The sequence below is a fragment of the Protopterus annectens genome, chromosome 17.part0, assembly GCF_019279795.1.
Source record: "Protopterus annectens isolate FY-2018-M chromosome 17.part0, PAN1.0, whole genome shotgun sequence".
NCBI classification, from domain to species: domain Eukaryota; kingdom Metazoa; phylum Chordata; order Ceratodontiformes; family Protopteridae; genus Protopterus; species Protopterus annectens.
Genome location: NC_056751.1, coordinates 750,622,457 through 750,649,073, shown reverse-complemented (window position 1 = coordinate 750,649,073; position 26,617 = coordinate 750,622,457). Strand labels below are relative to the sequence as shown.

At 39.4% G+C, this 26,617-nt stretch overlaps 1 protein-coding gene across 2 annotated transcripts in view; it reads left to right on the top strand.

Moving 5' to 3' along the window:
- The window catches only part of LOC122791295 (SLAM family member 9-like), a 569,735-nt gene that overhangs the window by 116,558 nt on the left and 426,560 nt on the right, over positions 1-26,617 (top strand). For both annotated transcript variants that reach the window (XM_044058978.1, XM_044058979.1), the window contains exon 2: positions 1,071-1,400. In XM_044058978.1, coding sequence (XP_043914913.1) covers positions 1,071-1,400 — 330 coding nt within the window. The remainder of the gene's footprint in view (positions 1-1,070; positions 1,401-26,617) is intronic.

Genomic DNA, 26,617 nt, shown 5'->3' with positions numbered 1-26,617 from the left:
CAGTAATCTGGCCTTTGAATAACATGTGGCAAGATAGTAAGAAAATCATTCTATGTCACCCAACTTATAATTAAGGATATGGCATCTATGTCCAAGGAAGTCATAAAGTCATAAAGTGTTACTTTATTTGGCCCTTATCAGACCCATCATTGAGTACAATGCCTTCTTCCACATGTGCCTGACAAGACATATGCAACAGCTGAGCATGCACAAAGGTTTCTTGCCAGGTAAGTTCACGGTATAAACACGTTGTCCTATACAGAATGTCTTAAAGCTCTATCTCTAGACTCCAAGGATTTAAATTTGCTGTGACATAAATAAGACATATTGGTGAGACAGATATGTGTCTCAGAGGATTCCATAGTCTGGAATAGGCTCCCCATCTATGTGAAGCAGAGTCCATCCCTAACCCTATTTAAGCACAACCTTGACCAATCGATGGGAAATCAGAAATTCACCCCAGGTCTGGCTCCCATGTCTCCAGTAGACAGATGCAGACAGTAATGCCCAAACTAGCACCCCCCCCACATAACCTCTTGAAACTTTTTGACTAACATACCCTCTGCTAAAGTAATGCCAGTGATACATAGGGACACAACTGAGTTGGGTTGCATGGCTAGGCTTATAAAGTTCGTGGTGATCTACTATATGACTATGTACCCATGTCAAATCTCACAGCAATTAGATGAATGCTTAGAAAGTTGTTAACATTTAAACTGTCACTGTTGCAGATGTGTTGAAGTGAAACTCTGTGAGTGTGGGTAAAATAAAAAAGTGGAGCTTACTTTGATTTCTCTTTTTTCTCAGCTTCTTTCTTTGCCCATACTAAAACATGAATAATTCTGAAGAGAGAAGAGTCCGCACATTGTTCCGTTTAATTTTCACAAATGTTGAGGTTATATCAGATCCATATAAAATTTTGAATGAAACAGTGCTGCCTATTGTAAAATACTGTATAGCAGTGTAATGTGTTGGCCCTAGATGCTTTACTTGTTAGTTTAGTTTGGTATGCAAAACAGTAGCAGTAACAATACGCCCAAACATTAAAACACAGTTCATTTTCCTCACAGGTTTTGTAATAAGTGACACACTACATCACGTCAGTGGAGTAGAGGGACATGCAGTTATCCTGAGTGCCCCAGTTGCAGAAGGAACAGAAGTCCGAAGCATTGATTGGAGATATAGAAGGCTACACGTGGAGTCAAAAATTGCATCCTTTATTCACGGACACATAACAACAGATGAGGATGATCACTTCAGCTCCCGACTTTTGTTGAATACTACTGCCTTCTTTCTGAAGATAGAACCATTGCATCTAGAAGACAGCGGGCAATATGTTGCTGAAATTTTTCTAAAAAATGCACATAAATATATTCAAAGCTTTAATCTCACAGTGTATGGTAAGATACTGATTTTTATACGTTACCTAACATATAAGGTGAAATATTATATAAAACATTAGTAGTATGGCAAGGAATTAAGTCTGACTCCAAACAATCGATTATAGGATAAAAAGGGATGATGTGTATTGGCCAGTTATTCTGTTGTGACTGATAAAATTCATAGCAAAGAGTCAGTAGAAGTGCAGCTGACCACATCTGTAGCCTCATTTGATGGGGCTAATATGGTTTGTAGCCCAAATGCCTTCAATGGCTGCCTTTCATTTTGTTCCCCAGCTTTGTTCCACTTCTACATAATAGAATCCAGATTTATTGCTGGTTATACCACAAGCACGGTATTCTTTATACTCCTAACTCATTGACTTCATATTCTATTAACTGAATATCATAGGTACTACACTTGCCTTCTTTAATGCAATGCTCTAAACACTATTTTCTATAATCAATTTATATTTCAGAATATTTTTATCATATTCCAGTTGTGTCCTTAAGGTTTAAGTATGCTTAGTAAAGGTGACCACTTTTTTTTTTTTATTTCACCAGATACAGGATTAGTTAAGGCATATGGTACAGGCCTCTTTTCTATTAATTATATGTCGTGCTTTCAGGACCAAATGCAACTAGAATGTTTTCCTCTCCATCTGACAGCTCATATAAAACAAAGATAATGGGACAGGTTCTGTAAAGCTCACAAAAGCTATTTGTGACAGTGCAGTTTGCTGAAAGAAGACTTTAGTGCTCCTGGTGAGGGTATGATTCCATAAGCCATGCTAAAGGTAGACCGAATACTTAGGTATTCAGTCGGATAATTAGGGATTCCTTGCACATCAGTCTAGGGATAATTAGGGATTCCTTGCACATCAATCTAGGGATAATTAGGGATTCCTTGTACACCAAATTGATTCCAAAACACATTATATGTACAAAATGCAGCTCAAATGTGACAAGCATCCATGCTGACTCTATTTCTAAAATCCTTGATGCATACTTTCTGGACACCAAGGAATTCAAGCAAATACTATGGATTATGGCAAAATCTGTAGCAAAACATTAAAAATATATAAAAATGCAACCTGTTGTTAATATATTGCAACAAGCTGCAGTGATGCAAGTCATAAATGTGGCTTTGGCTATGTTTCTTAGAAGGAGGCCAGCTAGAGTCAGAGCAAGGCTCCAATTAAACCAGTTATCAGATCAGCAAATAATTAATAGATACCATCTAGACAGACAACTGGTGCAGGCTGTCTGTAATGTGTGCGCTACACATGTCTATGCAGACCCTACAAGGAAACCCCATCCCTCTTGAAACCAAAGTGTGTCTCAGCCTGGGTGTACTTCCATCTGGGACATTCCAGAGACACATGAAGAATGCTGTGGGAGTATCACAGAGAGCTGCCAGTCATATCCTGGCAAAATTCCTGGAAGCAATGTGCAGCAAGGTGGAATACTATGTACAGTTTCCATCCACTCCCATAGAGCAGAGAACTGTAATATACCAGTTCTGTCACACAGCAAACTTCCCACATGTACTTGGTGCAATAGATTGCACAAACATACCTATCAAGACACCAGTACATCTCGAAGCAGACTAATGCATAAACAGAAAGGGATGGCCATCCATCAACAGCCAAGTTGTGTGTGCAGTAGATGGCAGCATAACAAACATCATGGCAACACACCCTGGAAGTATCTGTGATGCTGCCATTTGGAGGAAAATGGACTCAGGGCTGCATTCCAGCAAGGTGAAATACCTGAGTGACTGCTACTGGGTAAGTACAGGAAAGAAGGTAGAATGCATGTTAAGGATCTCCCTCACAATAATAATCATTATGAACAAAAGTGTTCTTGTTCACCAAAACAGGTGGCTGTGGTTATCTACTTGAACTATGGCTAATGACCTTGTACTGTGAACCATCAAACCCTGCACAGAAGGTGTACAAGACAGCACATGCAGCAACCAGAAGCACCACAGAGCACGTATTTGGTGTATTGAAAGCTAGGCTCTGATATCTGGACTCATCTGGGGATGCACTGCAATACACACCTGAAAAGGCAGCACAGATGATTACAGACTGCCCCATGCTGCACTACATGCTAACCGGAGCACATGGTGGTCTTCCAGCTGCAGGTGTGGGTGAACTACCTCAGAACTCCACATGTCTGAAGAGGACATCCTGTATGCATCAGATGAGGAGCAGGAGGAAATAGGGGACAGAGGCCACAGGCATAGGTAACGTATGGTGTGATCATAAGTGCGAGTCCAGGCAACACGGCAGCATCTGACGCAGACATTTGAGTCATGACAAGCCACATTACATGAGTACACAGACTGAGCATTGATATTCAGGTGTTGCCCCACCACAGCAGCACATATTGTAGCTAATGGCAGGTACTCACTAGATGTACACACTGAGCATCACACATTACATAATCATAACATATTACAACATGAACATATGCAAATGTATCAAACCAGGAATCATCAACTCAGGGCACAACTCACATAGGTATGCATATACACACCGATTGTTGTATCACTGTATGGAAAACAGTAAGGGACACACATTAGTGCTATGCATGCATATCTCTACAATATAACATGAAAAAAGAGAAACCATCCAGGATATAATGCAGAAATTTTAATTTCAGAAAACACATATTACAGTACAGTGGTATTGCAATGAGCCAGTTATGTGTACTACACTGTTGAACACACTCTAATACAGTCTAGGCTGACCTCATTGGCAGATCGTGCTGTGGTCTGCTCTGCCTCAATCACAAACAAACACATCTTGCCCTGGTTACTCCCCAGAGAAGATGGATGAGGTGAGGAAACCATGTTGAGGTGAAGGAGCATGAATGGGAGTTGAAGGCCTTGTGACTTGCAGGATCTGAGCAGATGGGCCAGCAGTTGAACTCTGTGCAAGATGGACCACAGACAGTGATTCTCAATGGCCAGTGTTGGTTCTGGGGACAGGTGGCCTGCATCTGCCAGGTTGCAATTTGCTGAGCACAGTCAAGGAATGCAGAGTCCTGCTTGTAGTATGACACTGCTGCAGTACTGTAGAGACCAGGGTTTCCACTAACCATGCCACAGCTGACAGGATCTCACTCTGAGAGGCCAATGCAGCCATAATCTCACTGTGTTTACACTCTTGTTCTTCATGCATGATACATAGCTAGAGTGCCACACGATCTGTGGCACAGGCAAGTGCACAGACATCTGAATGATGCCGTTGTTGTGACTAGTCATTTGCATGCAGCAGGAGGTGAACACCCTCTGACACACTTAGCCATGCACAACATCTGCTTGACTACATCTACCACAATACCCTGTTCCTGGGTGTTGTTGTATGGAACTACCAGCAACAGTGCTCTCAACTGTGGTGTGTTAGTCAATAGCCTTACTCTGTTCAACATCCACTGTGGCAGCATCTTTTAAATGGCTAGACAAGTAGACCTCCACATTTGAGGCTATATCTGCTACAACACCACTATCAGGCTTATGGATGGACTCTCCAAATACCTCTAGGTCCTCATGCCAGGGGCCACACTACCATACTGAGACACATCATGAACAACGTCATGATCCCTGTCTGGGCTGCTAGATGATACTGATAGCTGATCCACTGCAAGATACAATGACACAAATCAGGACAATGTGCTTACATCACATGATGGATATCATCCAATGACACAAATCAGGGCAATGTGGTTACATCACATGATGGATATCATCAAAGACATGTGACATATATATCTCACTGCAGTGTTACAAATAATAATGACTTCACTTGCAGTCTACTGTATATATGTTTCATGGAATCTACATAAAATAAATATATAATCTGTTTACATGGCCAATATATATGACATAAAGGATGCATAAAAAACACACTTGGCAAAAACTCAGAAGAAGATGGCGGCATTGAAGAGGGATTAACTTCAACTAGTGTACAGAAAAAAACAGCATTAGTGATCATATCATTTATACCATTAACTAGGTGAACAGAGTGAAAACATACAGTGTGTGAAATACACATACCACTCACACATGTACTTGAGAAGGTTGATGCAGACTGGCTTAGTAATTTTAAGAAGGAATCAGTATTAATGGAGGTCAGCTACAGGATTAACAGCAAGGACAGGTTTGAGCTTCAAACACTCAACGTGACGGACATTCCATCTCTACAAAAGATGGGCCTGTATTGACAAATATTGACAGAAATGTCAGGTATCATGTGTGCTACACATTATTGAAAGCTACGACAGTTTTGGTGTAACATACCTGGTCTGTCTGCACTTGAAAATGCATGGCTTGTCCCTCCACTGCATGTACCTGTAGTTTACAATGGTAGGAAAACAACAATATAACAGAAAACAGCAGTGCCATGAAAGATGATGAGGCACTAACAAGGTAGCGTTCAAAGTAACAGTATATAGATATTTACCTGCTAATCCCTGGTTTAGTCCATGAAAAGATGGACCTGTGAGTATTAATGCAAACAGCATTACAAATGTTGTTTGGACTGGTCTGTTTGTAATTGAGTTATATCAATGCGTGTAATTAGATCCTCACCATGTGGATGCATGTACACAGCTCAACTCTGCTATTGTAAATCAAAAACAGCAACATATGAATATGCATGCGACAGCAATATGTGATGATTGTCTCAATACACAAACCTGTAATGGAAACAAAGGCATACATGTTCATCCTGGAACTCCAGCTTCAATATCAGCACCAGGGATGTGTTGCTCCCCTTTTGCTGTATGCAGTGAGACCAGAAATATTGTGATGTCATCGTGGGGGCAGTGGTGGTCACCACTGGTGACCTCCCTTGATCTCTCATAATGTCATATCTGAGCAGCATCATCCACAGGCTTCACTGGTCAGTTGTGGCCTCCAAGTGCATTATTCATGTTGGTGAGGTCCATCCAGATTTCATTTTTTCAAAGAATATCACTGGAACGGCCTAGGAGTCTCCTTTCATGTGGGCAGAGGGCATCAATTATGATGTGATATTCCTGGGGGGAGAAGTTGCCACCTGTAGGATGATTTGCAAGCTAAAAGGCAGTGATATGCACATAATAATATTCCAGTTTGAGCCAATTTCTGTATTTCATTCTTTGAGCAGCATATGTTAACATGAGCAGTTTGTGTTCTAGTGCAATGAAAATGTCTTTATAACATTGTGTATGATAAATACTAATGTGGCATATTACAAGTGACAACAATGGCTTCGTGCATAACATTGGTAAAAGTAACATAATTCACAATATGTTTACAGTTCATTAGTGGGATTAGACCCCCTGACAATACATACATATTGCATGGAGGTCCAAAGACAACAGCATCATGCCATAGGAGTCTGCTTGCATACTACGTTCAAATACTACAACAAATAATCTGAAGAGCTTATGGAATGTGTGTGTAAACCTCAGGATCCTTCGCCAGGCCACAGACAGATGGATCCTTAGTGTACTGAGACAGTACTAATAATACCTTTGTTAACAAGCATCACTGAAGACATATCAATAACAGCAACAGCACATTTTTTACAGTTGTATTAGGAGACATGAATTATTTGTAATATCTACATACCATACCAAATACAGATCTGATGTTGTCCTTTTCATTCTTCCTCACTGATGGGTCTTTGATCCACCATCAGATCTGACTGGTCCACTTTTCCCAGACTTTAGGATCCAAGTCTCAAGCTCCGCCCTCTTCTCATAATGCGTCAAACCTTCCCTAGCTCCCCAGATCTCATTTGCCATGTATTACATTCAGACGTGGTTCCTGACTCTCAGGCAGATTCTGTTTTGAGAGATAAGTCTTTTGGTGTTAAAACCTTTATAAAACCTTTATAAATAATTGTTCTTCTGTTTTCTTTTTTCCTTCCTTTATTAGACTCTTGCAGGGGTTAGGGACTTTAGAGTTTCCTTCACTGCTTTCTTTTCATGCTGTTTGGTGCTCCTTTGTCTTTACCTGTAAAAAAACAAACAAAAAAAAGTTTAAAAAGCTTAAAAGTTTAACTTTAAGTAGAGTCATTATTATTGTTGTTGTTAATGGTGTTATAGCGTTTCTCTGTTACTGCTGTTAACCTTCTTGGGGTGTTCTTTTTGGTCATAAAGAGTTTCTAGCTTGCTTCCTCGTGATCAAGACACCAACATGCTTTAAGAGATGCACTTCTTGTGCACACAAGAGCCTAAATTCTGATGCCCACAAGAAGTGCATCTTCTGTATAGGACCTGGATATTTGGAGATGGATTATCTGGTGTATGTGGCCTTTAACCCTTGGGCTTTGGCCAACCATAGGAACAAACTCATCCTAAAAGGCCTTTTGCCTATGTCTTCTTCTGGGGGTCAAATCCCCTTAAAACATTTTGGCTCCAAGTGGTCCCTCTCTGCTTCTCCAAGGGAGTTGTCAGAGCCTGGTCAGTTAAGACCAAAAGTCTCTGATCCAACTTCTCTGGATCCAAATACAACAAAAAAGCCATCAGATCTGAAGACCTCTTCGGATCCATCATCCCTGGCTCCCAGTAGTATTAAACCATCAGATTCAAAGCCCCCATTGGACCCAATTGCTTGGGCTCCAGGTATATCAAAGTTAATTTTGGATCCTAGGTCTTCAAATCAGGAAGGTCCTATAGTTATTTTGGGCTCCCCAATTCCAGGCACAATTCTTCTTTGGATCCCAAGCCTGTGGATCCAGCACTTAGGAGCTATACACCAGCTTTCCAATTAAAGCCTGTTTCTCCAGCCTTTCTCACCAAGGTTTTTCAGACACCTACAAAATCCAGGCATGCTTCCTTGGCATCTTCTTCCAGGTCTTCCAGAAGCTTCACTGAGGTCAATATGGACAGGATGATGTGGAAGTTCCTCAGGTCACAGACTGAGATGGGAGTCTTGCCATCTTGGTCCCATCTTTGATCCATAAGTGCTCAATCTCCTACTTTACTGACTCCTTTTCTGATCTGACCCTTGGTTTTGGAACCCCAGGATCCTGGTTTCCCGAGAGAGTCAATGTCATATCAGAATAGGCTGCCTTCCTCAACTCTGGCTACATCCTTAACCAACCCTGCTCCTTTTTTGTTGGATCAGAGCGAGTTCTAGATCTGAGATGTTGGCACCAACTCTAGGGGGTGCCTTCAGCTCCAACTTTATCAGATACATCACTTCCCCTTGGGGCTTCAGCCCTCAATGGCTCAGGTCTGGTTCTGTCAGGAAGCCTTGGATCCATTCCGTGGCTGACTTTGCTCCTCTCTTCTGATGACTTTAGCTACAAGGAAGAGGGAGAGGGTTTCCTCAGGTCTGTCAGCCCTCTGGGTTGCAGTAAGGGCCTTCTCTAGGGTCAGAGAGCCATCTCCTAGCACCCAGGGTCTAACCAATCCTTCATCGGATCTGTGCACTGAGCCCATCACTCCTGCCATAGGTCAGCCTGCCCTGAGAAACCTCCAGAGTACTTACCCTCAGGGAGCCCTCTTCCTCTGATACCTCCCTGGAACACACCATGGAGGAAGTCCCTCAAAAGAAAAAGTGTAAAAGGAGGCACACAGGTTTCCTCAGTGAAGGACTCCATAGGGGAAACTATTTCAGTGAGTGAGAAGGATCTCCCCGATCATCGCCTGACAGTGTCTCTTTCGGAGACATCCTAGAACTCCTTAGGCAAAAAGGTGGCCAGTCATCCCAATCTCCTTCTTCTGAGGAATCAGTGTTTCTGGAGGCTTTTGAGGCAGGTCCATCTACATCCTGGGTGGCTTACCCAGTGTATGAGCTGATAGATTTAATTTCTCACTGAGCTTGAAAGGAACCAGGCATGGTTGAGCCTATTCCTAAGCACCCTGACAGGTTTCATAGTCTGCCTTCTGGTCATCTACATTGGAGTACAGTTGTTACAGTAGATGCCATTGTTGTTGCAGCAACCACAAAAAAGGAACTAGCCAAACAAATCTCCACTGTCCATCCATCAAACAAGGAGTCTAGGGCATTGGACAGAAATGGAAAGTGCATTTACACCTCTGCTACTTTTGCACTGAGGTCATTAAACAATTTGGTGCACTTCACCCAATTGCAGAGAGACCTGGTTAAGGAGTTAACCAACTCTTTTGCTGAGACTATGTCAGAGGAAGACTTGAAAAAGGTCTCTCCCCAACTGGCTGCTCTTTCCTCCTTCGCAAATTGCTCAATGAGGTTGATTTTGCATATGGCAGAAGGCACCTCATGAGCAGCTGGCTTAGGCATAGCCATTAGGAGACATGCCTGAATGTGGCTTTTTGACTTTGAAGAACCTTTCCTTGATGGTTCCTCTTTGTTTAGACCATCCTTGAAAGATACACTAACCTGCAGTGAGCAAGAAAGAAAGACCTTATCTTCTATGGGGATCAAGTTTTCCACCCCTCAGAAGACCTTCACTAGGAACCATGAGGAGGGAAGAAAACTTGGTGCATAATATCCAGAGGTTATTACATTCCATTTTCCCTGTTACCGCCAAGTCCTAGGAGGAAACTCCCCGAAGTACCACCCAATCAGAGGGAGTACGCTATTCAAGAAGTTCAAAACTTTAATTAATAGGAGTCATCCAAGAGGTCCCAAGCAAACAAAGAGGATTTAGAACTTATTCTCACTTCTTTTTAGTGCCAAAGAAAACAGGGAACCTTAGATCGATTCTGGACCTCAGCAACTTAAATCAATTCATCAAGAGGTCAAAGTTCCAAATGGTTACAGTTCAGTCCATTCTGCCACTTTTATGCAAGGATGATTGGATGGGCTCTGTGGATCATCAGGATGTGTACTATCATATCAAAATTGACAGGCACTTCAGAAGACACATGCTTTTGGCTGGGAGTCAGTCATTACTGGTTCAGAGCACTGCCCTTTGGACTCACCACAGTCCCCCCTGGGCATTTCCCAAATGTTCGATAATTGTAGCTGGTCAACTGAGGCTAAAAGGATTCCAGGTGTTTCATACCTAGATGATTGGCTCCTTAATGCACCCAGAAGGCATCAACTGCTACAGTACAGCGATTACCTATTAAAGATCTTCAACCACCTGGTCATCATGACAAATCTGGAAAAATCAAACTTACTCCTGTTCAGAACCTAGAATTCATGGGAAAAGTATTGGACACAACAACACACATAGCTTCCCTACCAATGCATTGCATAATATCTCTAAGAAAACAGGTTCAAGACTTATAGGATCTTCCTTCTCCTCCAACAAGGTTAATTCTAGGGTCTATGTTAAATCATAGAATGCTTAAAAAGTGAACGATGATGTATCGAACCCGTGTAAGCGAAAGCTTACAATCTCAAACGTTTAGAACAGCGATTTTTTTCTCAGGGAAACAAATCACTGTTCCACAAAGCAAAAAAAAATGTAAAACATTGCATAGACATCTTTGTGCCCCCACACACTCCCTGCTTAAATATGCCAAGTCCGAGATTGCACTACAGTCATGAAAACGGCAAAGTAATGGAAGTGGCCAAGCGATTTTTCTCCCGGGGAAAAAATTTGCTTATATGCTGTTTTGCTATTTTGCCTTTTCGTGCTTTCAAGTTCGATCAAGATGCACTCAAAAGAATGCGTCTTTGATCATTTAATAGGAACCCTAATTCTATGGGCTATGGGGTCAGTGGCAGCTGCAATTATTCTAGTCCCATTAGCAAGGTTCTTCATTAGGGCTCTTCAATTGACCATAGGTGTTTACTGGTCCATTCTCTACCAACCACTATCAGTTCCCATAAAACTGTCTTTGATCTGCAGGAATCATCTACAGTGGTGGATGCAATCAGATTACCTGTCTCTGGTAGCCCCCCCTCGATAGCCACAGTGATCACAGATATTTCCCAGTGTAGGAGGGCATTACCAAGGAAAGATGGTCCAAGGCATGTGGTTGTCCTCCAAAACTAATCTGCATATCAGTGTCTTAGAGATGAGAGCAGTCCTTCTAACATTGCAAGCCTTTCAGGAAATTCTCCCTCTGGGGACAATTGCAATTCACACAGAAAACATGCCAGTAGTCTGGTACATCAACCAACAAGGAGGAACCTGTCCCTACCTGTTGTGCAAGGTGGTCATGAGAGTTTGGGAATTTCACTGCTCCATTCTGACTCCTTACAAATGGACTCTCAACCAGTCAGTGTCAAACAAGATAATCAGCCGTTTGGCCCAAAGTATCTGTGACCTTTTTGCCTATTCCTTGAAATACAAGTGCAAAAAGTAGTTTGTTCTTATCCCTCTGAAGGGGGAGTCACTGAGGGATGCTCTAGTCCACAACTGACCTCTGGGTCTCCTTTATGTTTATCCTCTTCTTCTGCTGATCCTGAAGTTTCTAAAGATAACCAGCAGGTTGATGAGCTTAATAATCCTCATTTCCCCTTTTCTGGCCTCATCTGATATGGTTCCTCCTTCTGTATTTTCACCTCGAGTATCCACCTTGAATACTGGATCCCAGACAGAAACTCATAACTCATCCGTCAGACATCCAGTCACCTAATTTCCACACCCTAAAACTGACCACATGGTTTCTCCACTTTCAGTAATTGTTAGAAAGTCCAGGCTTGCCCCTTCCATACGTGACATAATCCTGGCCTCTCAGAGTGCTTCTACTAAAAAGGTCTACAGCAGTAAGTGTAAGAGGTTTTATATTTGGTCTTCAAAAGAAAATATTGCTCCTTTCTCAGCACCTACTTCAGCTATTCTTCTTTTTCTTAGCTCTCTTTTTCAAGAAGGAGACAGTTTTTCTACCATCAAATGTTATCTGGCTGACATATCCAATTTTCATGCTGGGAAGGAATCTTCTCTTTTTTCTTCCAGATTATGTAACACTTTCATGAAGGGAATTTTTCTTCTTAGGTCTCCAATAAAAGATCCTTCTCCCCTTTGGATCTCACATTGGCACTGCAGTGCATTACCCAGAAGCCTTTTGAACCAGCTGATAGTTGCAACATGACATTTCTCTCCTGGAAGACATTTTTTTCTAGTAGCTATTACTTCTGCTAAGAGAGTATCGTTGCTTCAAGTGTTGTCAGTCAAGCCTCCTTACATAATTTCCATACACATCCTTCCTTTATGTCTAAGGTAGCCACAGAATCGAACATTAACCAATCAATTCAGTTACCAGTGTTCCTTCCCAAATTTTCGAACAAAGGGAAATATATTTTGCATCTCTTAGATGTTCACAGGCAACTGTATTTATACCTTACAGAGCAAAGCGGTATAGGAAGTCTGATCAACTATTTGTATCTTTCTCAAAAGACCGTTCAGGTCAGGCAGTTTCAAAGATCACATTAGCCAAATGGATCACGGACTATATTTCCTTCATTAATTCACAAAAATGTATTGAATTGCCTTGACCTCCCAAAGCCCATTCCACCAGATCTATGGCTAACTTGTCTGCCTTGATGAGATTAGTGCTGCAGCCACTTGGTGTAAGAGTCACACCTTTGTCTCTCATTATAAACTGGACATTGTTTCTAGGAGCAGATTACCCTTCGACTCGACCGTGCTCCAGCACATTCTTCCTTGAGAGCTGCCCAGGAGTTACATAGCTGGGAACTCTGACCCATCAGTAAGGAAGAATGAAAAAGACAACACCAGATTTTAAAGCTATGTAACTAAGTATCTGTGTTGTCCAGTTTCATTCTTCATGTCCCTCCCAGCCATTCCGCAGCATGGTGCCTTTGAGAAGTACTTAGAAGAAATTTAAAACCTATGGGTTCTGGGTTTCAGCCTCAATCCTTTTTCTCTTTACTATAATCTCTTGCGTTATATGTCAGGAAACTCAATCTGGGGAGTTAAGAAAGATATGGTCACTGTGTGAAGAGGGAGGAGCTTGAGACTCGTATCTTAAAGTCTGGGAAAAGCGTCTGAGTCAGATCTGATGTCAGAGCTGAGACCCATCAGTGAGGAAGAATGAAAATGGACAAAGCAGTTGCTTAGTTAGTTATGGTGGGCGGCCACGGTGGTGCAGCAGTTAGCGATGCCGCCTCACAGCAAGAGGTTCTCCAGTTTGATTCTCGACTGGGGTGCCTTCTGTGTGGAGTCTGCATGTCCTCCTTGTGGTCATGTGGGTTTCCTCCAGGTGCTCCGGTTTCCTCCCACATCCCAAAGACATGCTGTGGGTGGATTGGACACTCTAAATTGGCCCTAGTTGGAGTGTGTGTGTGTGTGTGTGTGTGTGTGTGTGTGTGTGTGTGTGTGTGTGTGTGTGTGTGTGTGTGTGCGTGCGTGTGTGTGCCTTCAGTGGAAGGTTGGGCGCCAGGCTGGCAACTCAACACCATAAAACTCCACTGCCAATCATGAGCGGACAGATGATCCGCTGTGGCGACCCCTAACCGGGAAAAGCTGAAAGACAAAGAAGAAGAAGTTGCTTAGTTATGGTAAGTACATACGTTTTAAATAGTGTAGTTACATAACAGAGTTTAAGGAATTACCAGCAAGAATTGCAGATGATCTGCAAATCAGCCTTCATATACTGTTAACATTTGCAATGGATGTCTGTCTGTACAGCTGCATATGGAACTGAAATAAACTATTTAGAAGAACAACACATATATGCATAACGTTCAAGACAACATCACTCCACTAATTTATGAGAACTTCTGCTGAAGATAACATTTTGAGTAAATATTAATTTAAACATTCACCTTTTGAAATGACTAACCAAGAGATTTACTAATCACTAAAACAGAAATGCTACCAGTTGCTAATGTAGCTCAGGCTGAATCACAGAATCAAAGTGTACCTTGTGTTCCTCCACATTTGAAGGACCACTACGTGTTTCTGCGCTTATTTCCTCATTTCTGAAATGTTTTTCTTCCCTGTCTTTTGAATATAACAATGTAAAATATAATGAATCGTACAGTACATCAACTGTACCTAGTGTATGGGCAATGAATATAACAATGTAAAATATAATGAATCGAACAGTACATCAACTGCACCTAGTGTATGGGCAATGAATATAACAATGTAAAATATAATGAATCGTACAGTACATCAACTGCACCTAGTGTATGGGCAATGAATATAACAATGTAAAATATAATGAATCGTACAGTGCATCAACTGCACCTAGTGTATGGGCAATGAATATAACAATGTAAAATATAATGAATCGTACAGTACATCAACTGCACCTAGTGTATGGGCAATGAATATAACAATGTAAAATATAATGAATCGTACAGTACATCAACTGCACCTAGTGTATGGGCAATGAATATAACAATGTAAAATATAATGAATCCTACAGTACATCAACTGCACCTAGTGTATGGGCAATGAATATAACAATGTAAAATATAATGAATCGTACAGCACATCAACTGCACCTAGTGTATGGGCAATGAATATAACAATGTAAAATATAATGAATCCTACAGTACATCAACTGCACCTAGTGTATGGGCAATGAATATAACAATGTAAAATATAATGAATCGTACAGTGCATCAACTGCACCTAGTGTATGGGCAATGAATATAACAATGTAAAATATAATGAATCGTACAGTACATCAACTGCACCTAGTGTATGGGCAATGAATATAACAATGTAAAATATAATGAATCCTACAGTACATCAACTGCACCTAGTGTATGGGCAATGAATATAACAATGTAAAATATAATGAATCCTACAGTACATCAACTGCACCTAGTGTATGGGCAATGAATAAAACAATGTAAAATATAATGAATCCTACAGTACATCAACTGCACCTAGTGTATGGGCAATGAATATAACAATGTAAAATATAATGAATGCTACAGTACATCAACTGCACCTAGTGTATGGGCAATGAATATAACAATGTAAAATATAATGAATCCTACAGTACATCAACTGTACCTAGTCTATGGCCAATGAATATAACAATGTAAAATATAATGAATCCTACAGTACATCAACTGCACCTAGTGTATGGGCAATGAATATAACAATGTAAAATATAATGAATCGTACAGTACATCAACTGCACCTAGTGTATGGGCAATGAATATAACAATGTAAAATATAATGAATCGTACAGTACATCAACTGTACCTAGTGTATGGGCAATGAATATAACAATGTAAAATATAATGAATCGTACAGCACATCAACTGCACCTAGTGTATGGGCAATGAATATAACAATGTAAAATATAATGAATCGTACAGCACATCAACTGCACCTAGTGTATGGGCAATGAATATAACAATGTAAAATATAATGAATCGTACAGTACATCAACTGCACCTAGTGTATGGGCAATGAATATAACAATGTAAAATATAATGAATCGTACAGTACATCAACTGCACCTAGTGTATGGGCAATGAATATAACAATGTAAAATATAATGAATCGTACAGCACATCAACTGCACCTAGTGTATGGGCAATGAATATAACAATGTAAAATATAATGAATCCTACAGTACATCAACTGCACCTAGTGTATGGGCAATGAATATAACAATGTAAAATATAATGAATCCTACAGTACATCAACTGTACCTAGTCTATGGCCAATGAATATAACAATGTAAAATATAATGAATCCTACAGTACATCAACTGCACCTAGTGTATGGGCAATGAATATAACAATGTAAAATATAATGAATCGTACAGCACATCAACTGCACCTAGTGTATGGGCAATGAATATAACAATGTAAAATATAATGAATCGTACAGTACATCAACTGCACCTAGTGTATGGGCAATGAATATAACAATGTAAAATATAATGAATCGTACAGTACATCAACTGTACCTAGTGTATGGGCAATGAATATAACAATGTAAAATATAATGAATCGTACAGCACATCAACTGCACCTAGTGTATGGGCAATGAATATAACAATGTAAAATATAATGAATCGTACAGCACATCAACTGCACCTAGTGTATGGGCAATGAATATAACAATGTAAAATATAATGAATCGTACAGTACATCAACTGCACCTAGTGTATGGGCAATGAATATAACAATGTAAAATATAATGAATCGTACAGTACATCAACTGCACCTAGTGTATGGGCAATGAATATAACAATGTAAAATATAATGAATCGTACAGTACATCAACTGCACCTAGTGTATGGGCAATGAATATAACAATGTAAAATATAATGAATCCTACAGCACATCAACTGCACCTAGTGTATGGGCAATGAATATAACAATGTAAAATATAATGAATCCTACAGTACATCAACTGCACCTAGTGTATGGGCAATGAATATAACAATGTAAAATATAATGAATCCTACAGTACATCAACTGCACCTAGTGTATGGGCAATGAATATAACAATGTAAAATATAATGAATCGTACAGTACATCAACTGCACCTAGTGTATGGGCAATGAATATAACAATGTAAAATATAATGAATCCTACAGTACATCAGCTGCACCTAGTGTATGGGCAATGAATATAACAATGTAAAATATAATGAATCGTACAGTACATCAACTGCACCTAGTGTATGGGCAATGAATATAACAATGTAAAATATAATGAATCGTACAGCACATCAACTGCACCTAGTGTATGGGCAATGAATATAACAATGTAAAATATAATGAATCCTACAGTACATCAACTGCACCTAGTGTATGGGCAATGAATATAACAATGTAAAATATAATGAATCGTACAGTACATCAACTGTACCTAGTGTATGGGTAATGAATATACCAATGTAAAATATAATGAATCGTACAGCACATCAACTGCACCTAGTGTATGGGCAATGAATATAACAATGTAAAATATAATGAATCGTACAGCACATCAACTGCACCTAGTGTATGGGCAATGAATATAACAATGTAAAATATAATGAATCGTACAGTACATCAGCTGTACCTAGTGTATGGGCAATGAATATAACAATGTAAAATATAATGAATCCTACAGTACATCAGCTGTACCTAGTGTATGGGCAATGAATATAACAATGTAAAATATAATGAATCGTACAGTACATCAACTGTACCTAGTGTATGGGCAATGAATATAACAATGTAAAATATAATGAATCCTACAGTACATCAGCTGTACCTAGTGTATGGGCAATGAATATAACAATGTAAAATATAATGAATCGTACAGTACATCAACTGTACCTAGTGTATGGGCAATGAATATAACAATGTAAAATATAATGAATCCTACAGTACATCAGCTGTACCTAGTGTATGGACAATGAATATAACAATGTAAAATATAATGAATCGTACAGTACATCAACTGTACCTAGTGTATGGGCAATGAATATAACAATGTAAAATATAATGAATCCTACAGTACAACTGCACCTAGTGTATGGGCAATGAATATAACAATGTAAAATATAATGAATCGTACAGTACATCAGCTGCACCTAGTGTATGGGCAATGAATATAACAATGTAAAATATAATGAATCGTACAGCACATCAACTGCACCTAGTGTATGGGCAATGAATATAACAATGTAAAATATAATGAATCGTACAGTACATCAACTGCACCTAGTGTATGGGCAATGAATATAACAATGTAAAATATAATGAATCCTACAGTACATCAACTGTACCTAGTGTATGGGCAATGAATATAACAATGTAAAATATAATGAATCGTACAGCACATCAACTGCACCTAGTGTATGGGCAATGAATATAACAATGTAAAATATAATGAATCCTACAGTACATCAACTGCACCTAGTGTATGGGCAATGAATATAACAATGTAAAATATAATGAATCCTACAGTACATCAACTGCACCTAGTGTATGGGCAATGAATATAACAATGTAAAATATAATGAATCATACAGTACATCAACTGCACCTAGTGTATGGGCAATGAATATAACAATGTAAAATATAATGAATCGTACAGTACATCAGCTGTACCTAGTGTATGGGCACAGGAATGGCTCGGTAACAACGCTCTTCATTATTTTCCACTTTTTTCTGTTTCTAGCCAAGAATCGCCCACAAACCACCTTCCTTCAGCCCTTTCAGCCAGGAAACACCCATTACTTAGGTATGCAGCAGTTTGCACTTCTGTAGCCAATACAAATGTAATGCTGGGCATCTTTGGGAAGTATTCCCTTCAGTGAAGTTGCAGGACACGTCTATATTTTTGAGGGAGTACTATTCTGTTTCATGAGGAGGTACTGTTGTGCTACAAAGACAAGACTTTCTCTCTTTTTTACAGGTATGTTTGCCTTCTTAACTGTTGTATAGTGCAAAATACTGATGCACTCATTTGTATAGCATTGTACTGAAGGCAGATGAATGAAACAAGTAGCAATCAAAGTCCCTTAGATATTGCAATAGCTTGTAGATCAAAGTATGGGACATTTCTTGGCCATATCACCCATGTTCCTTATTTTTATCTTGTTTATTTGGTTTCAGAGATGCTAGTTCACTGCAGTGATCATTTTGAAAACTTTTTTCCCATTTTTTGATTAGGTTGGATAGAAGGAAAACTACCGCAAATCCTGTTGTGCAGTTATGCTAATATAAGTTGGGAAGCTAATGTCTGAGAAATAGAGTTGTAGAATTGTGACACTTTCGTTTGCAGTTTGCTTTCCCGTCATTTAACCAAACATTTTAGTGTGTACTGTTGACACTGATGTGTGTGTAACTGAAGTTTAAAATGTGCATTACTATAACTGTTGAAATAATTGAGATACTGCACTTACTTTGGTCATTTCTGAAGTCTGTTACATCTCAGAAAATCAGGGATTGTCGGCATGCATATATGAGGTGTGTGGGCTTCACTAGAAATAATTAATTTCGTCTGTAGAAACAGTTGTGTTTAGCATGAGTTATAATGTACCGCTTTCATTAGATGTATTGTAGTTGAAGTCTTTTCATTTTGTGGCTGGTGATCGTGAGTTATAATGTACCGCTTTCATTAGATGTATTGTAGCTGAAGTCATTTCATTGTGTGGCTGGTGATCGTGAGTTATAATGCATCACTTTCATTAGATGTATTGTAGCCGAAGTCATTTCATTGTGTGGCTGGTGATCATGAGTTATAATGTATCGCTTCCATTAGATGTATTGTAGCCAAAGTGTTTTCATTGCGCAGCTGGTGATCGTGAGTTATAATGTACCGCTTTCATTAGATGTATTGTAGCCGAAGTCTTTTCATTGTGCAGCTGGTGATCGTGAGTTATAATGTATCGCTTTCATTAGATGTATTGTAGCCAAAGTCATTTCATTGTGTGGCTGGTGATCGTGAGTTATAATGCATCGCTTTCATTAGATGTATTGTAGCCGAAGTCATTTCATTGTGTGGCTGGTGATCATGAGTTATAATGTATCGCTTCCATTAGATGTATTGTAGCCAAAGTGTTTTCATTGCGCAGCTGGTGATCGTGAGTTATAATGTACCGCTTTCATTAGATGTATTGTAGCCGAAGTCTTTTCATTGCGCAGCTGGTGATCGTGAGTTATAATGTATCGCTTTCATTAGATGTATTGTAGCCAAAGTCATTTCATTGTGTGGCTGGTGATTGTGAGTTATAATGTATCGCTTCCATTAGATGTATTGTAGCCGAAGTGTTTTCATTGCGTAGCTGGTGATCCTGAGTTATAATGTATCGCTTCCATTAGATGTATTGTAGCTGAAGTGTTTTCATTGCGCAGCTGGTGATCGTGAGTTATAATGTATCACTTCCATTAGCTGTATTGTAGCCAAAGTCATTTCTTTGTGCAGCTGGTGATGATCCAGTAGAACATCACTGTAGTGCTCTTGACCAGGTCATCATGATTTTCTTTGTGAGACACTGTATGCTGGTTTTCTGTAATGGCTCCTTTGCACTTGATGTACGTTTTCTGTGGCATTCAGAATAAATGTCAGCTTCACCTGTTGTTCTCAATTTCAACAGAAAACTCTGTTTCCCTGTAACATTCCTCCTGTCAGCTAAGTAGTACCACTTTCTGGTACATTTTTTGTAATTTTGCTTTCTTGTATCACATTTTTCAAAAACATGTTTCCGTTATACTTTTGCCTTGGATAATTAAGTCAGATGGGATACTAACCTGAAATGTGTTCTGTAATATAATTTGACAGGTTATTCTGTGGGCTTTGTTAGACTTGCCCGGTCCTTTCATTGTTGCGACATTATAAAGGGAGCTGCTTTTTATTGCTTAAGAATTTGCTGTTTTGTCACAAGTCTGTACATGCAGTATTTTATAAAAAATGTAGTTGTTCATTGTCGAGTTCTTGCAACAAGGACAAACTTGTTTATTTAAAGTATTTGAATCGACTTTTTTGTTTTGTTGCTATTCTTTATCAGTTAGGAATCAATTATGATGGGAGTAAAGCTTTATGTTTCTATGCTTTCTGACCTGTACTGGCACTGGCTGTGTTTTTGTCACTTGTTTTAATAGGATGACAGTTGTTTTAGTATATTGCAAAAGTGTATTTTTTGGTACACGTGGAAGATGCACTCCTCTAAAATACGGCTGACTGCAGAAAAGTGTTTTGATTTCTTTAATGTTTTTGGAAGATCTTTCTTAAAACTTGTAAAGAACAGGTAGTGAATAACTGAACATTAAAAAAATGCCTATGCATCATTTTAGTGACCTAGAGAACGTGATATTTATGTCCACTATTCAAAGATATTTACTGTTTTGTTTTGTAATTATTTATATTGCTTGATAAAAAGATTGTTGTGGTTATTTTAATGTTAAAAATGCAGGTGTACTACCTGATTCTTCTTTCATGATAGCTGTATTTTTCCCCAAATTATTCAAAACAGCATTGTTAGTTAAACTAGTTTGTAACTTGGCTAAACTTTCAAGTCTATGTTAATCACTTATTATCGACTTTGTGTTGTTGACTGCATGACTTAAAGTGACACTGTTTGCAAAACCTAATTCGTCACTCAATTTGATGGCCACAGATGAGCCTTCTTGTCAATATCTGTGCCAGAGGAAGAACTGTTTGACCTTACATTATCTTACTGTAGATAGAGACATTTAATTTACTGTATACACGCTCAAACTTTATTTAAATGTTTATAAGGAATGTTATCATTTATTATTAAAAATGTATTTGCCATCTTTCAGTCATACAGTTGAAATTATCATTCTTGGAAGCTTCCCATGTGTCATTCATTCAGTTACGATTTACTTACAGGGGTTTTATTGGTAGTCTGCGGCTGTTATTGCAGCTTCTCTTCCTTTTCCTCAGGGACATTTTGTATGATTTATAAGGGATGTAATGATGGCTATTAAAAATATTGATTTATTACTTTTACAGAGGTGATTTTAAAGGCCTCATGGTTAAAAAAAATAATTCTCAAATCATAAGGCAAAAGTTGGCATTTGACTATAATTTTCTACACTTATATCTCAATAATGGACATTATTTCCATTTTTAGCCTTGAACGGCAGCAGGTGAAGTACTGTAAAGTAATGTGTTAGCCCCCTGAAAAAGAACAACATGTAGACAGAGCTGGATAGATGCATATCTGCCATCAGTATTGGAAAACATTTTTTCCATTTTGGCGGAAAATGTACACAAGTTGCCCTTGCCTTCTAGTCTGTATATGATGCATGATGCCATCTGAAGCATTGAGATCTTGATCAGCGCTTTGGGGGATGGCTTTTTTCAAATTACCATGTTTGGGATGATTGCACGGATTTCATGCAGTACTCAGAAATTGTGTGCACCTTTAAGCTTACAGGATTTATTCTTTTAAAGGTTATGGAACTGAATGTTGAGACCTGACAAGAGAGTAGACATTGATTCTGAGATTATTTGCTACAAGTGGGAATGATAACTATTTATCCTGGGGTGCTTCATATGATAACTTATGATTCGAGTTTAGCTTGCATGTGGGTAAAACTGAAATGATTAGTCGTAAAGGAAACCCTGCTTTTTGTTGTTACGTTTAAACTCCCGAGCACTTTATCTGCCTTCAGCTGAATGCCATCTTTCCATGGTTGTGTCCTGCTGTTCGCATTTGTTTGTAACTATTACACAGTTTTACTTGGGGCCTTACGTTTTGAGTCTCAAAGGTGAGACCATATTTTTATCAGTTCTTTTTGTTACTTGAGGGTAAGAACAATAGCTGAGCAAATCACCTCCCGGATAAAAAATATAACTGTTTTTTGACAGCTTTAAAACTCATCTTAGAGTCACATGATTCAGAACCTCTTACCACGTCCACGTAACTCTTGTTTTTGCTTTTCCATAATATATCCCTTCCCCAGTAACTCATTCACAGCTTTATTTCATCTACTCTTTTCTGCATCTGAAATAGCCCTGTTACCACCTGTTACTTCTTTGCTATTTCCCCCCACTGTTTTGCCATTTGCTACTGAACTGTCAATGTGTATATGGGGAGAGTGTATCTCACATTGTGAGAGGCAGCACTTGATGGCTGTATTAAAAATGTATTGCCATAGGATCCTGAAATACACATCAGATAAATAAAAACTGCCATACCATGTAATCTGGATTCTGTTTTTATATTCAGCTTGTTACATACCTCTCAACTGTCCAGATTTCTGCAGAATGTCCATATTTCTGACTCATATTTTTGGTCTGTTCCTCATAAAATTTGCACATTTTCTGACAAATCATTGAGGATTGATGTGACTAAATAATACTAAATAATTACATACATTTGAGTTTCAGACTTCATATCCTTCTGAAAATACATAATACAAGACCTGTTAGTTTACCGATTTTTTTAAGTTTACAGGAGCAATATTTAAAATCTGTCCTTATTTTTCAGCCTTTCACCATCCATTATTTCTGGCTTTGTCCAGATTTCTTGTGCTGAGAAGTTGAGAGGTATGTTCACACTCATGACCCTTCAGAAAATCCATACTAATGCAAAGCCTGTTATTCCATCAACTTTGTAAGTTTGTCAAAGTAATATTTAAAAATTGTCCATATTTTGGGGCCTTTGTGCCACTTTAATTTATGGCCTGGTTCAGATTTCCTGCTGTACCTCTCAACCATTTATCTCAAGCACTGCGGATGAAGCCACATCATTAAGTTGGACATACGGACACGGTACCATATTTTCATCTTATAGATTTGCTGCAGTATATGCTAGTGCTACTGTGCATACATAACGTGTTTGTTGGATTGCATTTTGGTATGGTACATACAGCACTAAACAACTATGGTACCCTTCTTTGGTCTAGAGTGTCTCAATTTGTATTATGTTATAAGCTGTAAGTTGGGCGTAACAGCAAACACTAAAAAAAGTAAAACAACAAAGAAACAAACAAACATTCAACTTACTGCACAGAATAATGCAGGTCGATTTTGTATTGTAAATACTTGTAGCTGGAAATTCATGAATCGAGATGGAACATTTTACAGTGAAAGCTCCAAAACAATCCCTCATGAATGATGCTGGCAAACAGTGCATGGTTTTCAGCAAAGCCATCACTGACTGACTCACTCACTTCCCTACTGAACACCATACCTCTCAAGTGTACCTCTTTATGAGGAATGTTCCTAATGTGGAGTCTTATAAAGTTGATGGTAATCAAAGTTCAACTTTGAGTGACTACAGACCCCGGGAATTATCGCCCAATTAGCCTGACGAGTCTGATATGCAAAGTTATGGAACGCATCATCCTGGACCTAATAAACAAGGATATAGGAAATTTCCAAACTCTGGATCCTACACAGTTTGTTTTTTTGAAGGGTAGATCATGTCTGCTCAGCTTGGCCGACTTCTTTGAGTCAGTCACCAGAGTTGTGGATGAAGGCAAGGTGGTTCATACAGCCTACCTTGATCTGGCCAAGGCCTTTGATACCATTCCTCACTCAGGAATCATCAAAAAACTCACTAAGCTAAGCATCAACCTCTATATCACTAGGTAGGTTGCAAACTGGCTCACAGATAGACCCCACAGTGTGAAAGTAACTGACTCCAAGTTAGACTGCCAACCAGTCATGAGTGGAGTCCCACAGGGTTCAGTGCTGGGTCCTCTCCTGTTTGGTATCTACTTCTCCGAAGTCCTGGCCAACACGAAGGGACTCTGGCTGACAAAGTTCACAGACGATTGCAAGTTGGGAGCTATTATTAACTCTCCAAGTGATGTTGACATCCTACAGAAAGGCCTCAATGACACCAATGACTGGTGTCAGAACCATGGCCTTAAGTTCAATGCCAAAAACTGTGTCGTCATCCCCCTTGGGAAAATTCTGGTTCCCTTGAATTACCACATTGATGGTAGTCCCCTGAACACAGAAGGCGTTATAAGAGATCTGGGAACACAGGTTGACAGCAGCCTCTGTTTTGACCACCACATTGACAATGTGGTCAGAAAGTCCTTCTATGTGGCACATCTCAATACTAAGGGTTTTGCATCCAGGAAGAAAGAGGTCATTGTCTCCCTCTACTCTTCCCTCATTAGACCAATCATTTTGTACAATGCCCCATTTGGCATGTACCTCGCTAGACACCTGCAACAACTGTAGAGCCCACAAAAGTACCTCACAAAGAGGATCCTAGGTATTAAACACATGTTCTGCATGGACAGACTCAAAAGACTCCAGCTATTCTTTGTCCCATATCACCTACTTGGAGGCAATCTTTACCTGACTTACAAAGCCACGTCTGACCCAGCTCTGTTAGAAATGCTACATCTAAAGAAATCCCAATCCCTCCACACCACATGCTCCAGAGACTTCAGCCTCATTACCACAATCAACAGAACATACTGGAGGGACAGGTTCATAACCCAGAGACTGCCCATGCTATGGAATAAACTTCCCATACATGTCAAGCAGAGCACCTCACTAGCCCTGTTCAAGAGAAATCTTGATGAGTGGAAGGGAAATAGAAAATTCACCCCGGGGATCACTCCAGTGGCTCTACTCAACAGAGGCACTAGGAACTAAGGTCGGGTGGCATGATGCCAGGGTAATCCTATGGGCTAGGCTTGTAAAGGCTCCAGGGCTATTAGCCTAGTACACACCTATGAACCTATGAAAGGGTCTGACACATTCAGTTTTAGCAATTTAATTTTAACTGATATCAATATTAAATATAACTGAATCATGTTATTTGATGAAAAGAACTATTTGAGAAGTAAACTCTCACATGTTAATAAACCTATGTGCTGCCTAGATAAAATTGACTGAGCTGTTAGTAATTGCTCCGCATTTTGCCCATTTGCTCCACATCATGAGAGACACTGTTCTTCATTTTGTAGATGGAAGGTTGTTAGCTATGTTCAGTTCCTCGGTGATTCCCTGTCCCAATCCAGGTGACGGATGAGTGAGTAAAATTAAGCTAGGCCGAACATTTGAGAGATACTCACTGGCTGGACAATAGGATTTGTATTTATTATAAATTTCAATATGTGAAACCCAGTGTGGTATTTCATGTAGCTGTACAGAGCAGCTACATCGGTATTACACCTTGACTTTAACTGCAGGAAGTGCACAAGGCAGATGGTGCACCACTAATTCCAGTCTAAAATGTTAAACTGCATGACTCTCTGCTCTTCAGCTCTCCGAGGACACATTTATTTCTTGATCTGGATCACAAGCTGCTTATGCTCAGGAAAAGCTAATTGCAGTGATTGCATTCTGTACGCCTAAACATACTCAATATATTTTATAAGACCTTCTCAATTCACTTCTCTCTGTCTCTGATTCTTTGTAGCCACTTTATTATCAAGGTAATGGGGTGGAATTTCTGGTTAAACAATATAGAACTTCCATTGTAGCTGAAAACATGGAGTTTTACATGGAGAAATCAGTGTATTAAGTGGTAGAACAAAGTATAATTCTATGGAGATTACTGCATTTACGTGTGCACTAATACTCAATTCCTGCTGTTGCCCTTGTTGAGTGTGTGAATTGCATTACCATCTATGTAGTGCACTAAGTCAACTTGCCAGATACATCTTCAGGCAGTTCAGATGTCAGGCAAAATACAATGCTAGAAGGAGAATGTGTAACTATGGATGTCTGCCGTCATCCCATGAAAGCAGTCAGTCACACATGCAGTCATACATACTCAGACACACACATACATAGCATACACAATATCCTTACAGAAAAAAATAAGTTTGGGTTATTCCCTGTCATTTTAGCCAACAAATGTGTGGGGTTAATAGAGAATTTCAATCATTTTCTGCACTATACATAACTAAAATTGTAGTTGTCTTTTTTCAGGCAGACAGCCCGCTGTTTTTGCTGCCATTATGAA